A 23,669-nucleotide genomic window follows, 5' to 3' on the forward strand; every position below is an offset into this window, starting at 1 on the left:
TCTCTTGTACAGTCCATTGATTGATGTCAGGAGCAGGTCACTACATGTCTAGACATAGAAAATCAGCTTTACGCTGTCTTACCTGTCAATACAGCACGATGCACACAAAATACCACAGCAGACATCCGCTTTCATTCACACAGACCTGTCATTTCAATTCATTTGGCTGATACGAACTTGTGACATTAATCAAATAGGATTTGCTTTGTCGCAGTTATTAAAGGTGTTTGACAAAAAGTAGTGACCTGTTCTCCCCTAGAGCATGACAAGACACGCGTCTCATCGTATGCATATGCATATGCATCAGTGCATATGATGAAGCTCCAAGAAAAGAGCTAGAAGCCGCGCCGGGCAGCAAGTGCGCTGTTTACATAACGTGTTCTGGATACTGCAGGGTCCGGCCAGGCCGCGCTGTCAGCCTGTGTTGAGGTACAGGGCATCGTCTAATGGGACAGATAATGGTGAGGCTGATATGTGCAGGCAGCATGTTTGTAAGGCTGGAACAAAGGAAGGAGAGTAGAAGAGAATGGGGAAGGAAAAGAAGGAAGGAAGGGCGTCCAGTACCTCCTCGACTCTCACTGTCTGCTGGCTTCACCTGGATCGGTCTGTTCATCTGTGACAGAGATAGAAAGAGAAGGAGGACAAATAATAGAAAGAAAAGAAAGAAAAAGAAGAAAACAAGAGATAAAGAAACCGGTTAGCATCATGTACTCATGTAATGGCACATGCTTTTACCCCCCCCTCTAAAATAACTTTTTTAGAATCACTCAGCCAAATTGCAGGTAAAGTGTATTGAAAATCTCCAAAGCTGTAGCACTTATAGCCATTGGGGGAATAGCTGGTTGGGAATATGGGTTGGAAATATTATTTGATCTGAGATGAAAGGAGAGAGAAGGGTTGGAAAGGGGGATAAGCAGAGGGATGAAGGGAGCGACAGATAGAGGGATGGCGGAGAGGTAACTCTAGGTCAGCAGAACTACTGTGACTGTGGATCATCTCTGTGGATGCTTTTGGATGCTATCATGATTCATGATGTGGTGGTCTATGTGGACGAGATATATTATTGTGGATCTATACGCTCACACAACACGCATGCACACACACATACACACAGTACAAACACGGTATCTTCTTTGAGTTTTCAAACTCCTAAGCCGCACTACAAAATGTTCTTGTGCAGGCTTCTCTTAGCCTCACACACAAGGTTGTACACACAAGTGTACACACACACACACACACACACACATACACACACACACACCGTCTGTCCCCCAGTGAGACCTTTCCACAGTGTGTCCGCTGAGGCCCTCCTTTCATTTCACTCCTGCCTGTCAAACCTTCCCTCTCCACCTCGCCACCCTGCTAAACGTTCGCCGCCAATCAATTTTTAATAATGCCAATCGCCACGCTGCCAGGAGGAATGGGGAGGGGTGCGGCGGGGAGGAGAGGGGAGGAGAAAGCTGAGGGTGAAAGGGGAGGAGGGAAAGGTCAAGGTTCTGTGTGATGCAGCATCAGTGTTTTGCTAAATGTCATTAAATCTTTTCTTTTGAGTTTGCTGATACAGTCATCATCTTAATGAATCTTGGAGCTTTCAGATGATTCGCCAAAGGCAAAAACCTTTGAGTGCGAGGGCACAATGTCACGACTCAAACACAATTAATGCTTGGACCTTCGCCCTTTTCTGGAGCGTTTCTGCTGCTGATATTAAATCACATTGTTCTCCATAACACTTATTTAAAATGGAGTTACCCATTCCTTCCTCTCCCTCGTCTCCTCCCTCTTTTGGACAGTCAAGAGAACCCTACTAATGTTTTTAATGTGCTGTGATGCATTATTTATCAGACCGGCTGTTGATATGGAAAAAGGATGAGAGGGGGATAAAGAAAATGGGGAATGGAAAAAAGAGAGTTTAAAATGAGTAAAAAAAAGAAAGTGAGAAAGAGAGAGAGAGAGAGAGAGAGAGAGAGAGAGAGAGAGAGAGAATGACGTGAATCAAAAAAAGGGTTGGATAGGAAAGAGAGTGATCATAAGAATGGTGAAACCGAATAGGGTGAGAAAGAAGAGAAACTAATTGAAAACAGTAAAAAAAAGGGGGGTGTTTGAGGGCAGAGAAATGTGATAATAAAAAAGAAAGTGGGGGGAGGAAAGAGGAGAGACACGGCAGAGGAATGAGGAAAAGAGGACATAGGGGGAGATGAGGACATAGATCAGAGTATAGGACAAGGTCAACCCAGTGCTCCCAGGGGGGCTATAAGCCTGCATACATATGAGTGCTTTTACCGTGACCCATACAAATGGTCTGGCCTCAATCTGACCTAATTGTGTTCCACCTCCACTGGTTTTATATGCAAGCACCGGTCTTAACCTGCACGATATGCGATGGCACTGACCCTCCGAGGTTTGGTTTAATTTTCCTGCTTTTAATTTTTCTATGCGCTGAGAATTTAGGGACTGTACAAAAATTATTTGAGTGTGAAAGAATGATTAACTTTATGTTTTACTTTTTTAAACTAAAAAAAAAAAAAAACTGCCACGACCCTCACCCCTAAAATCTCAAAAGTGATATAACAGTACTGACAAATGTACTCTGCATATGACAAAACATCCATCTGTGATCCATGGCACTCATCATCTTTTTGATGGAACAATTTTTTACATAGCAAATCTTACAAGGCAAGGCTGAAATAGATTATAAAGATCATATAAGGAAAACATAAAAGACTAAAAGACTATCCCCATGTCAGCAAAAATAAAAATCACAATACCATCCCCCTTTTCTACCCTCCCCTCCCCCAGTAACTTTCATACTGTCTCTTATAATTTGTTTTAAGTTATGAGGCAACTTTTTTTTTTATTTAAAACTGCAGTTCTTGATTTTGTTCTAATGTTCCTTCCTAATATCAAGAATTAATCCATCAATGTTAAGTTGAACAACTACATTCAAAATGTCCGCTCAAAATTTTTTAGATACAGATCAAAATAATGTTAAGTGGTTAAACCATTATTTTCTTTTGTCACTGAAAGCTAAGTGCAGTTTCATGGGCTTTCTATCAGTGTTTTCCATTATCCCAGCCCCATAAACTGCTTCAAGGTCAGTTTTATCATCCTGCTCATAATAGGGTGAGTTAGCACCAGCCCACTGGACAACCGATCCCAAAACAGTTGTTAAAACCAGACGCTGACTAGCACGGATAGCTCCCTGAGGATGTCTGTGGTGGAGTTAGCCAAAGCCAGATGGCAGCATTGAGCAGCAGAAGCAATACAATATAGAGACAATACAACAAGCTCTCTTTAGCCTAATGCCAGTATGAAAATAAAATCCCATCTACATTTACACAAAAAGCCACAGAGATGCAGACGTACATACATATATAAACACATGGGCACACACAAACAAGCACAAGTTGGTAAGCTGACATGACTAAACACGCACTCTTATGCACACGAGCTTGGCTCATACACAAACATGCAAAATCACAAATAGGCCTATGCATCCAAGCATGCATGGAAACATACCAAGGGATACAAATAAGCGCACGCAGACACACACACACACACACACACACACACACACACACACACACACACACACACACACACACACACACACACACACACACACACACACAAACACACAAAATAGATATGTAAATGTATCCTTGTGAGTCAACATGTGCAGTAAATTGGCTCATCTCTCAGCATGCACACCTAATAAATCCTATGTAGCATGCTTTTTCCTCTCAGCCTTGTAAATGCGACCGCCTATTCATCCACACACAAGCCTTTAAAAACAGTAGCGAGTGCACACATGGACTCACACACGCACACATGTACACACGCACGCAGACACACACACACACACACACACACACACACACACACACACACACACACACACACACACACACACACCCACAAACCCACACATACAGGCAAGCTAAGCTCCATTGTTGCTGAAAGTCCACCTCAGCAGCCTTGTGTTAGAGTGGCCTTGGTGTACCACATGATTGACAGCTCAAAAAGAACTGCAGCTACACAAATGCACGAGTGTGCACACACACACACACACACACACACACACACATTTTTGCTACACTCCTCTGTTGATTATGTAACTCAATGACAGCGCTCTGCCTCAGTGCTGCCATAGATTCCCTGCTAACTAGAAGCTGAGGGAATTCATGGTCTGCATGCAGTCTGTGCTGTACCAAACTGGTGAGTCATTCTTCTGAATCAGTCTAGTACGGCCTGAATGTCTAGTGAGGCCCACAAGATTAGCTCAAAACAGTGTGGGACTATAGTTTGCTTTATTGGATTCTACCTTGAAATGGGACGAAATTGAAGTCCTTGATCTGAGATGTGCTGCTTACTGTATTGATTCCACTGTGTGCAAACCACAAAAACAAAGTTACAAGAACAATGTTACGATGACAACTCTATGGGATTTCTATCCACTGAATTTCTGTATAGTGCCTTGTTATGTCAAATGTGCTTCAAATACAGTTTATTACAAGTTGCTCAACGTTGCAAGTGCCCGCATCCAGAGCAACACACAAACGCATACAAGCGCACACAGCCACAGTGATACACAGCACTCACAAGGACACGAGAATACACTGTCACTCATATCCCATTATTGTCTGTAAAAAAGAATATTGAAAGTATGCTTTACGAAACTCGGGAGAGGAGGTAGGATTTTCTCATTTTCACCCTCGTCTAGCAGATGTGTTTTTGAGAGAGAGAGAGAGAGAGAGTGGAACAGTGCAGGCCAGGTCATTTCATTATCACAGTGAGAAAGCACTCCATGAAACTCTCCCAGGGAAGCAAGGAAGGCTGCCTTTATAATATTCCTCCTCTACTATTGTCAAAACTTGCTCTATTTTACATTCTGCAGCTGAAGGCCCTTTTTTCTTTTACATTCCAATTGCTTTCATTCTGCCTCCATCCCATTTGAATGTTGAGGTGTTTGGGTTTTTTTGTGCTCTTTGTTCATGCTTACATTATCTGATTCTTGAGTGTGCTGTATTTGACATCAAGTGTCAGAAAGGGAGCTGATCCAGATGTTGAGATTCTCTGCAGGAGCAATACCACTGGGTCTGAGTGTAACCAAATGCCTGTCTTCATACCATCAAATGAGCCACTGGCGCTCGACCCGGATCTGCTTTCCAAAGTATCTCAGCATGCAACACACAACACTCATCTTGGGATGGAAACATGCCAATGGAAACATTAGCTGAACAAATATGGTTATAACCCTAAGATGCTTTTGGGAAACAGGGCGCTTGTATGGAGAGAAAAAAAAACCTCACTAGCAAGATTAGCTGAAAAAACTGAAAACATTTAGCAGGTATGTAATAGATTTCACTAGTGGTCACAAAGAGGACAACCTATTTTAAAAGTATTGATTTTACATTAATTCACAGAAGCATTACAATCGCAGGGAACACCCTCCACATTTCCAGCAAAGCTCCTACAGTACATGTAAAATTTTCATTTTATTGACTTTTGCAACCTCTTGAGTATTTTACAACATCTGTAGGGCAGCTCACACCCGTCCACCACTATTTCTGTACCGCTGCAGACTGCACAGAGAAGTGCTGTAATGTGACTAATGGAACTGGAATCAGCTTGTGTGAGGGGGGGGCGGCGGTTATTTTTCCCATGGCACAAGATGCGTTCATCGGGAGTGTAATTCAGGTCAGTCAGTCAAACGGCATCGCCTCACCTCATACTCAGTGATCCTCTGAGCAAGTGCACAGGCTAATCTTGGTATAAAATGTTTTTCCAGCCAACAAGTCACAGACGGAGCTAGTGAAGCAGATATTGAGGTGAGGAATTTCTAATATTGCCCAATGCTAACAACATGCTAGCTCATGTCCTATTCAGCGCTGAATAGGACATGAGGTGCAGTTAACAAAGTGTTTCTGCAGTTCTTAATATATGCTTGACGAAAAGTATTTTACTACTTCCTGACAACAAACTAGCAGAGCAGCTTTTTTTTAAAAAAATTAGGCTTAAACTATATTTTATCTCATTCTGTTGACATGCTGCATCTTAGGCAATGATGACTGAGCTACAGAAGCCTGTATTTACTGGCAAATACTTAGCTCAAGTTACAACCATGTTAAACTGTGAAGTAGTTTTGGGTTTGAGAATTATGTCAAAAAGCTTATGGAGCATTTAAGCTTACAGGGGAAAAAAAGCCAAATCTTTGTTTGGCTGAAAACTACATCTTTTTTTTCCCCTTGACAGTCAGTGTGGTTATTCCAAGACTGCATTACCATAACAGCTAAGCTTCCATCTGGACTTCTTGTGTTTTTCACCAATATTATTATGAGCTAAAAATGAGTGAAGTCAGACAGTCCTCAAATTTTCAGTGATTTAACTAAAAGAAGGCATCCTAGCATCTGTACTACAAACCAAACACTATTCGCTTTTTTAAGTATAAAGCAGTGGTGTGCCATCGGAGCAAGCAAGGCAAACAGTCCTTTCCCAGTTAAAGCTAAAAATTGACATCAATTAGAGCAATACAAAAATGATAAAGGATCTGATATTGCCTGTGTGCATTCATCTTTCACTGCCCTCTTGTGGTGGCAGCAGGCTAGTGTCTCTGAAAGCTAGCTTGACTACAAGCTGTCGTAGCTATCATCTCTGCTGTTTTCGCTCGGCGTGACTGTGTCCCGTTGACCAAGGCTGGGGATTGTGAAGCGAGCGGTGTGTGCTTGTGCTTGTAAAGCTGTCCTTGACTCATCTTCTAGATCAGATCAGATCAGTTATGATGATTTATTTTTACGTGGAAACTAAACTTGTGTATGAGAAAATCACTTCCACAGACTTTTCTTCTTATGCAGTAAGAGGCAACAGTAACAAGCAAATAAGCAAATTACACTGTGATTTATCATCTCTGTGCAAGAGCTGCTGTAAGTTTGAGAAGTTTCAGACATCATGTTGTTACACAAGTAGCGTAGCTCTTTTGAGTGATAGCTCAATACGTAGGTATCAGGCCATCATGGTGACCACAGTAAGTCTTTCAATATCCCTATATTTTTTTAGAGTCCTCTGAGGCGTTTCATTAAACAGGTTGCCACAGATGTTTCCCTGCTGAATCTTGTGAGGGTTGACATCAAAGATGAAAAGCTTTGGGTCAGTGCACAGCAGGTGGATGATGGCCTGGGAGCTACAACTGTCCGCAAAGTAAGGACAGTAACTCTGGTCAGTAACACTTGAGCTAAAATACAAAGTTGCTTGGACTGTTATTTGATAATTTAAGGGTTTAAAATTGATGAAAAGTTTGACTATTATTACTTTTGCAGATGTTGATGATAGCTAGAAGCTTATATGAATAATGAAATTTGAAATGTGCTTGAATGTGTGAAGCACACAGACCAGGAACTGCATCTACCTGGATGAGGAAAAGAGGAAAAAGGAAAGGGGTGAACAGAGGAACAAAAGAAAAGAGGTTGAAGATGAACTAGAAGATCTTGGAGATGTGTGTCACTCCAAAACGATGCAGACATGACGGCCGTAAAAGCTGAAAGCAAATCAGGCAGCACAATGGCCGAGCTGATGAAGTCAAATAGTCTCCGGAGACGATTCAATGAAAAACAAGCAGAGTTAGCTGAAATAGATGTAGACATAGAGCAAAGGGCTGCTCATCTTCGACAGGTGTAGTGTATCCCCATTTTAATCATATCCTTATCCTAGTCCCATACGCAAATTATTCTCTCCTTCTCTCATTCATGCACAAGCGCACACATTCAAAGAAAAACTTTGGTTAACTATAATGAAATAGAATGGCTGCTGATATTTGACTGATGTCATATATTGTTTGTAGCTTCTGCAGCCTAATAAGATTAAAAGCATTTGAATGTGTGTGCTGTTGATTAAAGTTTACACATGTATGAATAAAAAAGAAACTCTTTCCACTTCAATATTATTCATTGTTTTGTTGTTTTTGTAGCAAAAATGGTATAATTATTTTCTTGTGTTCTTAAAACGTCTTAAATTTGATATTACAAATTGTGCAGCAACCCTGGAGAGAGAGGGAGCAGTGAGGCTGGCGACCGGAGCAGGCAGTTCAAAGTTAGCAGTGCAATGTATGTGCACTTTGTCAATTTGTCAGTAAATAAATGCTACAACTCCTCAAAACCCAAGTTCCAGCATCTCCTCTGTGCTTCCCAACTACAGTCCTAATGACGAGCCGGGAAAGGTTAACAATATTGCGGCAGAAAAATACTGGATTCTGCATTGTCACTGGAGTCTGTCATTGTCAGTTGCTGGTAAATATTTTGAAGGTTACCATAGAAGTGATTTTTTTTAAATATATTTTTTCTTCTATACTGCACATTTGATATGTTTAGAGTCAGTTCAATGGGATAATCCTAATACTTCTTCAGCCAGGAAGGTGAAGAGGCAGCATGCAGCAAGATGGAGGAGAGAGACTTTCAGCACAGGAAAGACAGGCAGCGCAAAATAATGAGACAGGACAGACCCTGAATTTAAGAGAGATTTGCTACTGCTACTGTCATGAAAAGGTATGTTGTAGTGTGGCCCATTTTTCTTGTTGGTGTAGTAAACAGCTGAATGGTGGGGCGGGTTTGTTGGTTGTTCGGCTCTGTTTGCCCATCTGTAAAAGTCACTGCACGCCACTGGTATAAAGTAAGAAAACGTCCTTTAAAAAACAGGCAATTTAATTTTGCCCTGCTCCGGGAAACTTTTTATTCTCTATAAAACATTATCTTCAGCACTTTTTTTTAAATTTTCAGTGTCTTCTTGTTAATTCTGCATTAAAGTATACATCAAGTTTGGGTTATTTCAACAATTTATCTTCAAACTGGTGCATCACCTAACTTATTGTCAACTTAACAGTGACTTGCCATTCGCTGTTTTTTTGGTGAACTGCACTCAAAAACATCACCTGTGTCAGTTGCACCATATGCAAGCAAAAAGCTGTTGTTGCCCCAAAAAACTATTTGAGAAGAACTTTCAGGTTAGTCTATAGAAGTGTTGCTAAAGGCCTTAAAGTTGATGAATGGTTAAATCCCACTTGGATTCCCTTCAGGTTTAATCTCCACTAATGTCTACACATCTCAGTGGGTATTTCTTCCTCTTTACTTCCCCTGTAGTTCTTCATCCTGACATATGGCCAAACACCAAACCTTTCTTTTGATGTTAAAGTAAAAGATATTGCCGAGAGATCAATGTCTGTGTGTGAGGGTAAAGAGTACAACAAAGCAAAACATCCTAATCTCTGTCTTTTTGTTGCATTCTCTTCTCCTTTATCCCTTCTCATCTTTACAGACAAACAGGGATGGGAAATCTGTTTCACGTCAGATCAAGGATGAGAAGAGTTCTTTTCTGACAATGGGCTGGTCTGGCCCAGCTGTTTGGGCTGGGATTGAGTGGCATGCTGCCGTCAGGCTTAGTGGACAGAAACAAAATAAATACTAAGAGAAAAAAAAAAGCATCCAGATGAATTATGAATTGGCACGGACTCTGCTTTCTTTGGCTGTTAGAACAACAGCGTGACTGCAGTGTGCATTATGGCAAATGAGACATTGGCGCTCATTAATCAGTATTTCCTTCTGTTCAAAATGTTGCCGTAGATGATGACGTACTGCACCAAAACATGTTCTGAACAATAACGCGCATGCATTGTTTTAAAGCACTCTCATTTACTGCTGAAGTGGGTTTGATGGCAGAAGTTTAAAGACACTTAATAATAGTGACTGATGAATTTGAACAGCAGAGGTCGCGTGTTAAATTACTTCACTCCCCACAGAAAATACTGTCCTAAAGCGATTCAGTATGAATTGCTTTCAATTCATGAATTGCTATCAATTCAATATGAATTGCCTCCCCTGAATCCTGCTCAGAGCGGCTGTGTGAATGAAAAAACGCAGTCATCGTGTTTCTCTGCCCGTTTCTATATGCTGCTGCTCGCTCTGTGGTGCTGCTGTCCCAGTAGTGTCTACCGAGATCACTACGTCTCCACAAAGGCAGGTGAAAGGGAAACACACAGAAGATCACACAAAGGAGGCGAGACTCTCTGTTCAGCCCTCTGATCATTCCTTCATCTACATGCCTTTTTTTTTTTCAAGCATCCAGAAAACATGAAGAAGGAATGATAGACAGGCACACACACACACACACGCACACACACACCCACACACACCCACACACACCCACACACACGCACACACACCCCCACACGCACACACACACACACACACACATGCACGCACACACGCACTTATGCACACATCCAAATTCATTCTTAACTTTTTTTGAGCAGCACGTGTAACAGAATAATCTCAACTCAAAGGCTCACTTACTATTTGTTTCCGAACTTTCATTCGCAGATTCATACTGCTTTCGCTTCCTGATTAAAGCCCATTCCTTTCGCACACTAACTACTGCGGCTCTGCGAATACTTTCTCCAACTTTCTGAAGAACCTGTTGTTGGAAAACTAGTTACAAAACACAGACATTTTAAAAGCTGCAAGTTATCACACACCCCCACTCCTCCTCCACTCCTTTTCTCTTTTGCCCGCAGTTGGTTGAGAACAGCAACGCTTTTCTCACATCCATTGTTTGATCCATTTCACACCAGCCCACCTCTTCTTTATCTCCTCCTGTTTTCTCCTTCTTTCACTGGCAAGCAGCCTGAATCGCTCGCAGTAGTGGGACGGCTCTCAAGCAGTTTTGAATGAGAGGTTAAGATGCAAATGCAGTGCTCTTTTCTGTTTTCCTTTCTATTCTTGTTCCACGTCTTATTATTTTTCCCTCGTTCTTCTCCCTCCTCTTCTCCTGTATGGATTTGTTGTCGAATTGAGTAAATGAGTGTGAGTGCGAAAGCTATTTTTTCCACAGCGAGTTAATGCATAATACAGTGTTTTCCCCCTTGTTTCCCTCCATCTTTTCTGTGCTCTACCTGGATAAGAATCACTGTGCAATGAGAGTAGACTGGGTTTACGCTTCCTACGAACGCTTTAATAGGAATCGACAGTTGAGAATTCTGTTGTCACACCGTAACTGGATAGAAAAAGCCCATCATCTGCACCTCCAAATGATTTTACCTTGTCAAAACCTGTTATAGCTTCACACTTGCCTGTGACATGCACTTGTACATACTCTGCACCCTCACACACCTAAACCTCATGTGCAAATGAGACACACATGCAGACATGCATACATGCATACAATTTCCCAAATGATACATGTGCACGAAACATATCAGATATTCCATGTTGAGCATGTGCAAATGTTTTATTTTGTTTCATAAAACATCAACGTCTGACTCTGAACACAGATCGATTATCACACCACAGCTTGATTCATCACAAAAAGAACCATTGCTAACAGAGGACACTGCTGCGGTGAGAAACAAATAGGCTGCAGAGCACACACACACACACACACACACACACACACACACACACACACACACACACACACACACACACACACACACACACAAGCCAACACGACCCCTTGCGATAGTTACATAATTAGATGTACAGCACCTTGGCAATCAACAACTCTGATGTTGCCATGGGGACTATAGCTTTGACTATAAAAAGAAAGGATCTATATGTGGAGGCGGCTGAGGGCGGAGGTGCGGAGCGAGGCAGTGAGAGAAAGAAAGAAGAGAAGACACAGAGAGTGAACAAGTGTGAGAAAATTGGTGCGAGAGAAGTAAAGGTGTCGCTGAGGGGCTAAGCAGCTCTCATTTTATGTGCGAGTGTGCGTCTATGTGCGTGGTGCACCTGTTTGTGTGTGATTAGAAGTGTTCAAACCTTGTGTGTGCACCTAAGCATGCACATATGTGTGTGTGTGTGTGTATGTGTGTGTGTGTGTGTGTGTGTGTGTGTGTGTGTGTGTGTGTGTGTATGGGTGCTCCTGTGTATGTAAGCTTGCAAGAGGGGAAAAAAACAACATGGACAAAATGTGATAGAGTTGGTTTGTAAGTGAGAGAAAGAAAAAAAAAGAAAAAAGCTAACTAGAGAAAGTGTAGAGGACAAATTTCAGCCTCTCTCTCTCCCTCTCCCTCTAAGCTTACTGCATTTCCTGGGCTTTGCAGCATATAGTAAAGATTAGACCAGACGAGAAAGCCATAAATTCTACTTTTCTCTTTCCAGAGGTGAACATAAATCATGGCTGGAACTGGTGTGCCATCACTGGGTTTTTGCTTTTCACTTATCTAATGAATAAAAAAAAAAAGGAAAACAAGTTCAAAAGCTGTCATATGGGAACTGGGCAGACTGCTTTCACTTCCATCCCCCCACAACCTTTGTCCTCTACTCCCGCCATCACTGAGGCACAGAGAGAATGAGTGGGTTTCCCATAATTGCTGCGGGACTATTCATGAGCTGCATATTGCTGGACTGTGTATGTGTGTGTGTGTGTGTGTGTGTGTGTGTGTGTGCAAGTGTATTAGAAAAAGAGAGTGAGAGCTGACTTGAAAGGCCTGTGCATATAAAGATACCTTACAGCATATGCAGATGTAAATATAGACACAAATGGCAGCTTGGGCAAACTCACTACGAATACACTTAGGGAGGAAATGCAGCCACTCTTATGTTCAAATACACACCGAAATGTGCACATGCATGCCCACACACTTTCTTGCACACACACACACACACACACACACACACACACACACACACACACACACACACACACACACACACACACACACACACACACACTTTTGTCTGTGTCTCATGAGGTTAGGGGCTGAGAAGATGGTGTTGTAATGAGCTGTCACTCACAATAGTCTGCCCTTGTATTGGAAAAATGCAGGGAGAGACGCAGTTATGAAAAACAAAAATAAAAATGTATATAGGCCCTTTGTTCAATAATGCTCTCCAGAGAGGACCCATCTGAAAACGCCTGACTCATCTTTTAATGTGAAGGAAAGTTAAGAAAGAGTAACATTAACAAAGCAACTTTTTATCCTCTGTTAGCATTTTGTCAGACAACAATCATAAAATGGTAATTTTAATACTTAATACTGTTCTCCTTGTTTATAGGTAGAATTTAAGCCTCAATCAAATCACAGTTTTATGCTCATTCATTGTTTAACAACAGAAATAGAAAAATATGTAAATGAGAATTGCTAAATTGAGGGTTTGGCTAGGTGATTATGGAGGGCAGGAAAGGGCAGAATAGAAATTTAAAGGAATAGTTTGACATTCTGCAACAAGCAGCGACCAGTGGACACTGGTCAGGGAGTCCCCTCTCCCAGGTTCAAGTCTAGTCTGACAAATAAACCTCCATAAAACCACATATTAACTACTGAACTTCAAAGGGGCGGTAGGCTATTTCATTAGCTTCGGAAAGCTAAGCTAACTGGCAGCTGGCGGTAGTATTATATTTACCAGACAGATATGTGAGTGGCATTGATCCTCTCATTGAACTCTCAGCAAAATGTTGCACTATTTCTTCATCCGGTTGAGACTATGTTGCGCTTTTGCCAACCAGCTGTTCCTGTTGTTCAGGTGTTTCACTGTGGATGCACATTGTTCTGCTCGGTTTAAAACGGGTTCACATTGTTATGGCCAAATTGAAACAGAAGAATTACATTCACACCAGGAATGCATGCTTTCATGTATTCAACTAATGGTCACTTGTAAGTCGCTTTGGATAAAAGTGTCTGCCAAATGAATACATGTAAATGTAAATTTAGTGTGTTGCTGATGCTGTGGAATTAGATGGAACTTTTTTGTCGGGCAACCTTGCCTTTTTTTTTGCTGGTGTCTTCGACACTGGCACTGCTCCAGGTGCCTCAGTGCAGTGCTCTTATTGAAATAAATAAGTGGACATTTTTCATGCAGGGCTAATGTCGGTCTGAACATGGCCTTAGTGTGAACATATCCTGAGTAAAGAGAGAAAGGCACAAGCAACATAAAGGAAGAGTGAGAGTGATGCAAACATAAAGAAAGAGTGTGTGTGTGTGTGTGTGTGTGTGGGGGGGGGGGGTTGAACAGAGATGTCATGCATGTCTGTAGTGTACGACCAAACCCTGCAAGGCCTATTATGCAATTCATTAACCTCTATAGTCCTCTGCACTCTCTAAACTCTGAAATGACAGGAGGAGATCTAGACAGATAAGTGAGAGATCAGCTCCACTCTCTTTTTTCTCACATACACATACGCACATGCTCCTTCTCTTGCCTGCATATTTCCATCAAATAATCACTAATTCCACACTCCCTGGCTGATTAAATATAGAAAAGGCAGGAAGAGAGGAAGAGGAGTGAAAGAGATGAGTGTCGGGAACAGAGGAAGAGAACAGATCGAGGGAGAAGAGAGGAGTTAGGAGTGGAGGAGGAGGAGTAAGAAGGAAGTGATACAGTCAAATCTGCCTGTTAGGCTCCGCCAAAGAAACAACAGGGAGTTTTTCAGTAAGACAGCTCTACTGGCTCTCAGCTAGAGCCCAGGTGGGCGATGTGAATGTTCTCTCACTCCCACACACTTAAGAGTCAAAAATATGCACATGCACGTGACTGAATGCAGTATACACATTCGCACACGCAAGCACTGTTATTTGCATGTGGTGTACCACCCTGCCTAAACTCACACACACAGGAGGAATGCGCACACACACACACACACACACACACACACACACACACACACACACACACAACACACACACACACACACATACACACACACACACACACACACACACACACACACACACAGACTATGTCAACAACAAAACACACACAGGGCAGAAAGAACGGATCTTTCATCTTTGTCATGCACCAAGGATGCAACAGCCAAAATGTCAATCTGTCTCTCATCTTTGTCTTTTATTACTCTATATTCATTCCCATATTCACGCTGACGGCTTCAGCTATTCAGTGGACTGTCATAATGTCAAAGCTTGCTCCCTCTCTAATGCCACATACAAGAAAAAGCCAAGAGGAGATTGAAAAGGAAGACAGGGCACCATGAAAATGAATGTAGCATTGAAAAAGAAATTGAACTTTGGTTATAACATGACCCACAGTTTCTCAATATTCTCTCCTTTGGCTCTGTTTTACAATGTAGGCAAAATGCACCTCTTTCTCTCTGCGTTCTTCATTTACATCGGTTTCATTTGTCACCTTCCTGTTTCTTTCCTCTCACTAAAATGAATACTTAGCTCAGGATAAGAGGAAGAGAGATGAGACTGAAGCCGTTTTCACACAGGTATTTGCAACCCTGAACTTTTCTCAACATTACTCAGAGGATCTGTATGTGTGAACGCAAATTATTTAAACCGGACATTAAACAGACCTTGCCCCACCTGCTCCCTATGTCCAATAATGTCTGATTGAGCCCATGTATTAATACAGCAGGTCATTGTCTGGAGAATTCACAGTGAGCGAGTGGGTGTGTTGATGACGTTTCTATTCTGCCTCCTGCGCGCTCTCCCCAGGCGCCTCCCTTCACCTAAACTAAACAGAGTATTTCCAGTAGGTGAGAGCACGTCTCACATGGAAAATCTCCGGTTGTGTGCTGTGTGTGTGAAAAGGCAAATTCATTTGTGAAAACGGCTTAAGTGTGAGAGAGAGTTTCAAGGAGCGGCAATCTACCAGCACCTGGTTCATTCCGGGGGTGGGGTGGGGTGGGGGGTTGAGAGAGAGAGTGAGAAAAGGGAGGAGGGGGGAATACAATTTCATTATTGATGGAGGAAAAGTTCCTTTAAATTGAACCTGTAAAGTATCTCCAGGTGCCTTTCCTCTCGAACAGAGGGAGACTTGGACAGGAAGAGGAGGGGATGTGAATGAGGAGGTGGCGAGGAGAGGGGAGGAAAACAGCAGGATGGTATTGTCAAGGAGATATTTTTTTTATTCCTTTTTGCAAAGTCTGGTTTACCCTGGTAGTATTTATTGCCTTGCTTTCACAAATGCAAACCAGGGGGTCAAAATGGTCTTGGTCTTTGAAGGCATCATAAATAGACATGTAACAAAAAGATTTAAAGTAAGACTAAGTTTTAAAAGGAGAAATATCACATTGTTATTCTTACAAGAGAACAGTCAAATTCATAAGCTCAGTTAATACAATCAAGGATGCTACAGCTTCACTTGTTTCCTTATGACCAGTTGCTTAACGTGGCTAATGCTAGCTATGTTAGCAAACTTTAGATATTACAGTATAGCTCACTAACTTTATTACAACCTACAGTTTCACTACATTTTTAGCATGTCAGCCTGTCATTCGATAAATCTGTGTTTACACCTTGTTTTATTTTTGTGATAAAAATGGTGTTAATTTGTGACATGCTAAAATACAGCATGGCAGTAGCACAAGTAAAGGAAGAGTATAATGTTGGCAAACTGACTCAGTATCATGATAACTGTCAAAAGTTTGCTAACATTAGCCACTGTGCTGTCATATAAGATCAAGTACCCTAAGGCTGAAGCAGCAAAACCTCTGAGTGTATATGGAAATGAGCAATGATGTATGTTATTTGCTTAGGAATTCAACTTTTCATTTGTTAGCGGAAGATTATGCTATTTCTTCTCTCAAAAATATACAGTCTGACTTTAAAATGTCCGTAATTTAACCGTTCCCCCACTGCACCACATCACAGTTATGTGTTTCTCAGCAGAGGAGCTTCTGCCATTCTCCCCTGGTATTAATTTGAGCCCTATGCTTTGATGTACTTTGCAGGAATGGTGCCAAAACACTGCAGTTTTTCATATTTATCTTGTCTTGTGAAACAGACCCTCTTTACATCTGGCAAAAAATGACTCAAATCAACTTGGATTTTGTCCAGACTGAGCTTAACCACATTTAAGGGTATGTATGTGTAAATGCACCTAAGATGCTGAGTAGGTGGTCCAACCACCTCAAGAATGCATTTTGCCATATTGATGCAACAGGGTAAATCCAGTATGCCAGCATGTTCAAGTAGAAGTAGATATGGTTCAGAGAAATTTAACAGAAGGTTAATTAAGTTTTTTGTTTTTTGTATTTGTGATTCCCTTTGTTTTTAAAAAGGTCTAGACCATCGGTAGCTTACGCCACTGGTGTAACCACTAATTGCTCAGTATGTGAGACACAAAACTATTTTGGAATTTATAAAAACTGCATTCATCATTACAACTCTCCACATATTTGAATAGTTTTGCATTTTCTGTGAGTTGTCAGGCCGGATATGTTTCCCTGCATTTTCTCAGGGAGAGTGCAGATCCATTAACTGAGATGCATTTTAATGAAATGCAGAATAGTATCTCTATATCAAGGAGCCACATAGCAGAACCCGAGGATGCTTTGGTTGCGAGTGCTGAAATCAAGAGTTACATCTCCAACACGTTAGGGGACCACTTCCAGTTGTCAGACCTCCACCTTTAACATCCAACCACTCTGAAAACTTCCCTCGGGATATCCCATATGTCAGGGGTAATGTTTTACGTTGTATGAGCTAAAGTTAAAGTGCTTATGCAACTCTGCGGTGGCGCAGCATTTATTTTAAATTCCTGTCAGGATAGGTATTATGTCATTCTTATGACAGCGCTGGCCAATATGTCAGCCTCTTTAGGCTGAGTGCATCCATCTGTGTTACTATATATCTGACTGTAATATCTTGCTGGCCATTGGCCAACTGAATCTTGGTCTGCCAGAGTTGCTACTGTATCTCACTGTATCTCTCTAGCTCTTTCCTCTATCCTCACCGCCGCCACAGACCTAAAAATATTGGGCATACTGATAAGAAAGCAGATGCTCCAGCCAACTTTTTACATCCTTTAAAATCCATGAAGAGAGCTGATCAATTGTACACTCCCAAGAATTCCTGTGAGGACCAGAATCCAAATCTATCACTAAATGCACAAGTTTGTACATCCAGTGGTTGCAAAGACATTTAACAAGAAGAAATCTATAGATATCCAAGTGGATACGCTTACAGCAGAATGCCTGGGAATGCTGAGGCAGAATGACTGATTTCAGACGACAGTTTCTCCCCCTGCAGAGTTAAGAGGGCCCACTGGCCCTTGGGAGCAGCCTGTCACAACTAGAGAAACTCCTGCTGGGGCCACTCTGTTGAGGTTTTCAGCCGGCTCCCAGGGGGTCCCCAGCACCACTTACCCGTTGAAACAAAAATCAATGGCTTAATGACCCAAAACAGGAAATAGAATGAGAAAAAAAGAAAGTCGCTAAAACAACAAAATGTCTTTTGGCAAGGGACATTCTGTCCTGAGCCTTCATTTGTTTGTGTGTGTGTGTGTGTGTGTGTTGAAAGAAATTTGCTGGGATGGTAAGTGAGTGTATTTGTGTGTGTGGGTACATGCAGGTTTGAAAGAGTGAGCTTACCCTAGCTTAGTGGCGCAAAACATATTGATTTATTGATTGCCTGTTTCACCCCCTCGCCATCCCTCTCTCTCCCTCCCTCCCTCTCTCTCTCTCTCTGCCTGTTATAAAGGCTCAGGGGACTTGAGACTGCAGTGGGGACTGAAAAAGGGACATGAGGTTTGGAGAAATGGAAGAGGAGAGAGAGTCAGAGAAGGACAGAAAGAGACAGAAAGCGAGGGAGGGGTGTCCCAGCTGAGAGTTGATCCAGCAGCCTTTTAACCAAGGCCCCTACATCATTCAGATTTATGAACTAAGGTCACGACCAAATCAAAACCTTGACCTATCTGTGAGGATGCCGATTTATAAGCACCTTGTAGTGGGGAGTGGTGGGGACTTGGCAGGAGCTAGTATTCTTCTCCTTGGCCCTGGCTTCCCTGTGGAGAGAGCTGGATCAGGACTGGAGGAGAGGCTGGCTGTAATTTGTGATTAGCAGAGAGGTTGTGTTTTATGATATACTACCCCTGGTTGGTGCAACTCCCAGTTCAAAAGAATGTCACTGTCCCACGCCATATAAAGCTTGCTGTCTCACTAAAGCAGAGCACAGAGGAGGACATCAAAGCTCCACCCCTGCCGTAAAGGGGCTTTTTCAAGATCCAGTAAGTCACATGGGCTACAGTTGTTAGCATGCTAGCAGGAAACCCTCAAACATGCTTTGATAAACCGCTAAACATTGCCACAAAGTATCGTTGACACATAATGACACTTAATGGGAGCTTATCTGCAAATACTTATGATGGGAAAATGGCATCAAGTGCACTGTGTAGCTAATAGAAACATGTGTCACCATCGATTTGTACCCCCTCCAGTTGCTCATGACTCATGGGGGGGGGGTGCTTATAACAAGCATCCCCCCATGTTAGCCTAATGTCCCTTCCTAAACCTAGTCTCTCCATAAATTATGGACAGGATGAAATATGAGTCGCTGTTTGACAGCCCTTCATTTCCCCCTCCCAGAGAGACCCAGCACAAAGAAACACTTGCTGTTTTTTTGTCCCTCTCAGAACAAGAACAAAGGATGAACCAAAATGAATTGCCTCATGAAACAGTGAATAACAAAAAAGAAATCCAGCAGGAAAGAAAGTGCAAAGTCACATAGAAACACAGGGAAACTACAGTAGGTCTTTCCATCTTCCCCTCACCAGTTGCCTCCTGGTTGTCATGACGACTTCTTATCCTGGGGACGGTCTGCTCCCCCTGGAGGCAGCTGGGAAATCAGGTAGGGAAGGGCCACGGGGACCATGGCCGTTCTATTCTTAAATACACAGCATCAAGCAAATGCAATTACAAACCCGAGGAGGGCCAGAGTCTAATCTAATAAAGTAGAGGTGGTCCACGTGGTGAAAGCCTGCAACTCGCCTGAGATGGCACGCCTAGGCACAGTGCGCCACGGCCCCCCTGTGGCACTGACTGACCCCCTGCCATGTGAAGAGCTGGAAGAGACTAGATGTATGACTGTTATAGAGCGCACAGCAAGAACAGTCATTTTCTGTTTAGTTCAAACCCACTGACTGGAGCCTTCCCTGAGTAATCTGTTGAGTGACTGGGACTAAACTTTACTTTGAAACTATGTAATCTTTTAATTATAGAAAACATATTTCTATTATTTCTTATGCATGGAAAAGCCTTTTAACTGCATTCAAGTCACACAATTTGTGAGATTTTTGGCAAAATATGAATGTCCAGAGCACCTAATGTAATACTGACTGTGTGTATGTAAAGTATTATGTAACCCCCCTTTTTTTTTATATCATCATAGTGTTTTGTCACATTTTTCTGGTTTCATGCACTTTGCATCAAGGCTCCTGCAGTAGAGGGCTTGCCTGAGATTGTGAGCCGAACAAAATCTGTCCACTCAGAGGGGTTAAAGAGTCCGATTGAGTCTTGGACGTCAGCTCGTCAACCCCGGCCAACTCACTCAGATTACAAATGAGAGGATCTGATGATGTCGACTGCGGCCAAATTCCTCTAATTAAAATCACAATGGCTGAAAACGCTGCAACACTGGCTTGTCTTTGCTGAGGGACACCCACTTTGCCCTTATTAAAGGAAACCTGGAGAGGAAAGGTTAATAGCGCAGAGCTCTGTGATACAAGCACTTGTGTAATCCTTTTAAGCACAGTATATAATACAGTTGGTGGAACAGTGATTTACACATATATGTCACATAAGCCACACGAGTATTACTTTTTCTCTATATTACTGATCTGTTACTTCTCAAAAAAAGCCTGCAGATTATATTTTCTCTGCGTTAAGTGGTGCAGGAGATTTATGTCCTTACCATTGCTCGATAAAATCAAAGAGCAGGGAATACTCTCTCCTGGAGTAAGACAACTTTTCTGCAATTTCTCATCCAGGCTACAGTGCTACAGTGTACGTTCACATCAACTGACAGAATGATAATTAATTATGATGAAAATAAATCATTTGGTGGGGGTGAAGTTAAATTTATGAGTTATGTAGCTTCAGTTTAAGATCCTGAAGAGGTGATAATCGTTACATTCAAAGTATAACTAGTATAACTTAAAGTGAAATAATTATCTTTTAGTACTACAGTAGTTATAGCAGTCACTATTAAATACTGTCTGTCTTATTAATGTTTTACCACTCAACCCACTGATCATGAAAGCTTCCTATATAATGGCAATAACAACACTCCTGGATGATATAAAGCACACATAACAAAGAGAAGCTACCGATTATATTGAACTATTGAAGTGCACAAGGGACCAGAAAAAAAAAACTACCCATGAACTCACTTTCTCCTTTCTCTCCCTCACAATCTATTTCAACACATTAATGCAGTGTTATCTAGTTTGCCCACACACGGCCTCAGCACTGATGTGAAACAATTATTTCCGGCCGGTTTGGGCAGCTAAAATTTGACTATCAGTCAACTCTTGTGTGGAGTTGGAGGAGTAAATGCCAGTCAGAAGTCACCATTCAGGACTGACTGTTGACTGATAAACAGACACGCAGGGACAGATTTACTGAGGCTTTTGTGCCTTGTTTCAAATGTATTCTGTGCCTGGAGACATGCATGCTATTTATCAAACAAGCTCACTGGCCTGGAAGAGCAGTTTGCTTGTCATCGAAAAGCCCACCTTGCATGTAATCAGTAAATTGTACCTTTCTCCTTTATGCATATGCATTTGGGGCAGGATCACAGAAATAAAACACAGTGTCGTTGAGAGCATATTCTGCTGGATTTTCTAACATGTGCGCAATTTGTGAGGGCAAGTTCTGTGTAGGTTTTTTATTTTTTGATATAGCAAAAAATGTGCACCTGCTGAACCAAACATATGGTTAACTGTAGCCCAGTTAAAATATGGCATGGCCAGGAGGTGTAGGTGCATTTGGAGTCAAGTGTCTCTTATTACATTGCTCAGGGGGGCTAATGCATATTCATGCAACAGTTTGGAGGAAGCTTTGGACCAAGAGCCATGTTCCAGAGCCTGGAAGGAAGAGATCAATTTCTGCCACGTGTGGACACATATAGAGGGATGTAACTTTTAGCAGCAACCTGGACTTTGCTGGTTCAAGGGATGGTTTTTCCATTTGTCCCTTCAGATTTTTATTTGGCGCAAATACCTGTTCGGGCAAGCCTCTTCTTCAGCTATCTCTGCATATACACACAGAGTTGAGTCATCCGCATAAAAGTACATCACTGTCTTAGAAACACTGGCCCGGTCATCACTGAAGATTTTGAAGAAAGCTTTATAGATCTGTTTAGCTCTGAAGTCTTGTGATTAGAGATGAGTTTGGCTATAATCCATGACGTCTCTGTCTGACACACCCTGGCCTTCCTACTCTCAAGCAGTATTCATGTCATGGAATAACAAGGTCTGATCCCAGGTTTCTTATGTAAGTTATTTTGTGGTAAATATTATTTAGGAACATGCACAACGTGAGCATAATATATATATATATATATATATACTGTATATAGATTTTTTATTTATTTCAACATTCAAGCATTTTCTTTCCTGTAAAATTGTTTAATTTTCAAACTGTAAGAACTGTATGAAACTGTGTAGCTGGTATAAAATGCAGGATAATCGGAGCTGAATTGGCGAGGAGTCACATTTTATTAACTACTGAGAGAAAAACATATGGATAAGATTTCTTCAAAAGCAAACCCCTGTTGCTCAAAACGCCCCTCCACTTCAAAGAGGTCAACCAAAGTGTAACTTCGAGGAGTAAAAAATGGTGCGCAAAACTAGAGGAATGAAATTAAGTCTATTTGCCTCTGCAGAGGATTGAGAACTGACGAGAGTTGAATGTTATTTTACTTACCATTATTATGAGGCTGATTTGAACCAAGGAATTTTAATAAAGACTACAAAAACTGTATAGGGTAGAGCCGAGGGACAGAAAGGGGAACAGGAGGAAAGCGCTCAGGGGAGAGGGAACAAAAAGCAGAGAGAAAGGTGCACAGAGAGCTGAGGCTGACGTGAGATGATACATGCTTGGTAATAAATGAGAAAAAAAAGGGAGAAGAAAATAGGAACAGCGTTCTTTCCCCCCAGATAAAAGAGAGACACATTACAAGACTCAGCTGAGTTATGCTGAGCTTACTTTGAACACATTTTGACACATAATATTTTAAATTTCACATTGTTTTTCTGTCATTGTCCCTCAATGACAAATGAATATGAATCAAAAGACCAGGAAAACTTCAGGAGGGGGAGTTTTTGAGGGTTTAAAACATCGCGCTTCAAGAATAAAATTATCCTGTGCTTGCTAATTTCACTAAAAGAAAACAGGAAAAAAATGAATCCTGTGATCCGAATCAATTTGCACACAGGAGGCCGAACAGACAAAGAGCTCCCAACATGTGGGCCAGATGAACTTGCTCTCTTGGATCACTGCCTGGACAAACAAGAGAGTGAGCTTGTAAGGTCTGTGCATCACCACACCTGACACCAGCCACGACTCTGCTCTGTAACACGTGTAGGCTTTGCAAAGGCACGTGAAAATGACACATGATATGAGATTGATGCTTTCCCACTTCTCTGCACAATTTTCATTACAGACACTGCTCATTGAGTCTATTCTTACTCGCTTTCAACAGCATGTTGACAAGCAGCTGGGAGGTGAGCGCTATTGCTCGCAAACTTGCATGTGTTCGCCGTGTGTCGGATATCTGAAGGATTGAAAAAGTTGCAAAAAAAAAAAAAAGACATTAGAAGAGCGTGTTGGTGGATATAATTGATATGAATGAAACTAATACCCACCTTTATAGTCTACCCAAATTTCCAGCTGCTACGCTGGAAAATTTCCATGGGAGCTGAGGTTTTTTGAATGCTCACAAAGTA

General features: G+C 41.8%; 1 protein-coding gene across 1 annotated transcript in view; it reads right to left on the minus strand.

Annotated features, from left to right (window-relative positions):
* Positions 1-23,669, minus strand: part of celf4 (CUGBP Elav-like family member 4) — an 88,236-nt gene that overhangs the window by 19,999 nt on the left and 44,568 nt on the right. Inside the window, exon 3 of the mRNA XM_022745401.1 lies at positions 565-613. Coding sequence (XP_022601122.1) covers positions 565-613 — 49 coding nt within the window. The remainder of the gene's footprint in view (positions 1-564; positions 614-23,669) is intronic.

This window comes from Seriola dumerili, unplaced genomic scaffold (assembly GCF_002260705.1).
Source record: "Seriola dumerili isolate Sdu_G_001 unplaced genomic scaffold, Sdu_1.0 BDQW01000088.1, whole genome shotgun sequence".
Classification (NCBI taxonomy): Eukaryota; Metazoa; Chordata; class Actinopteri; order Carangiformes; family Carangidae; genus Seriola; species Seriola dumerili.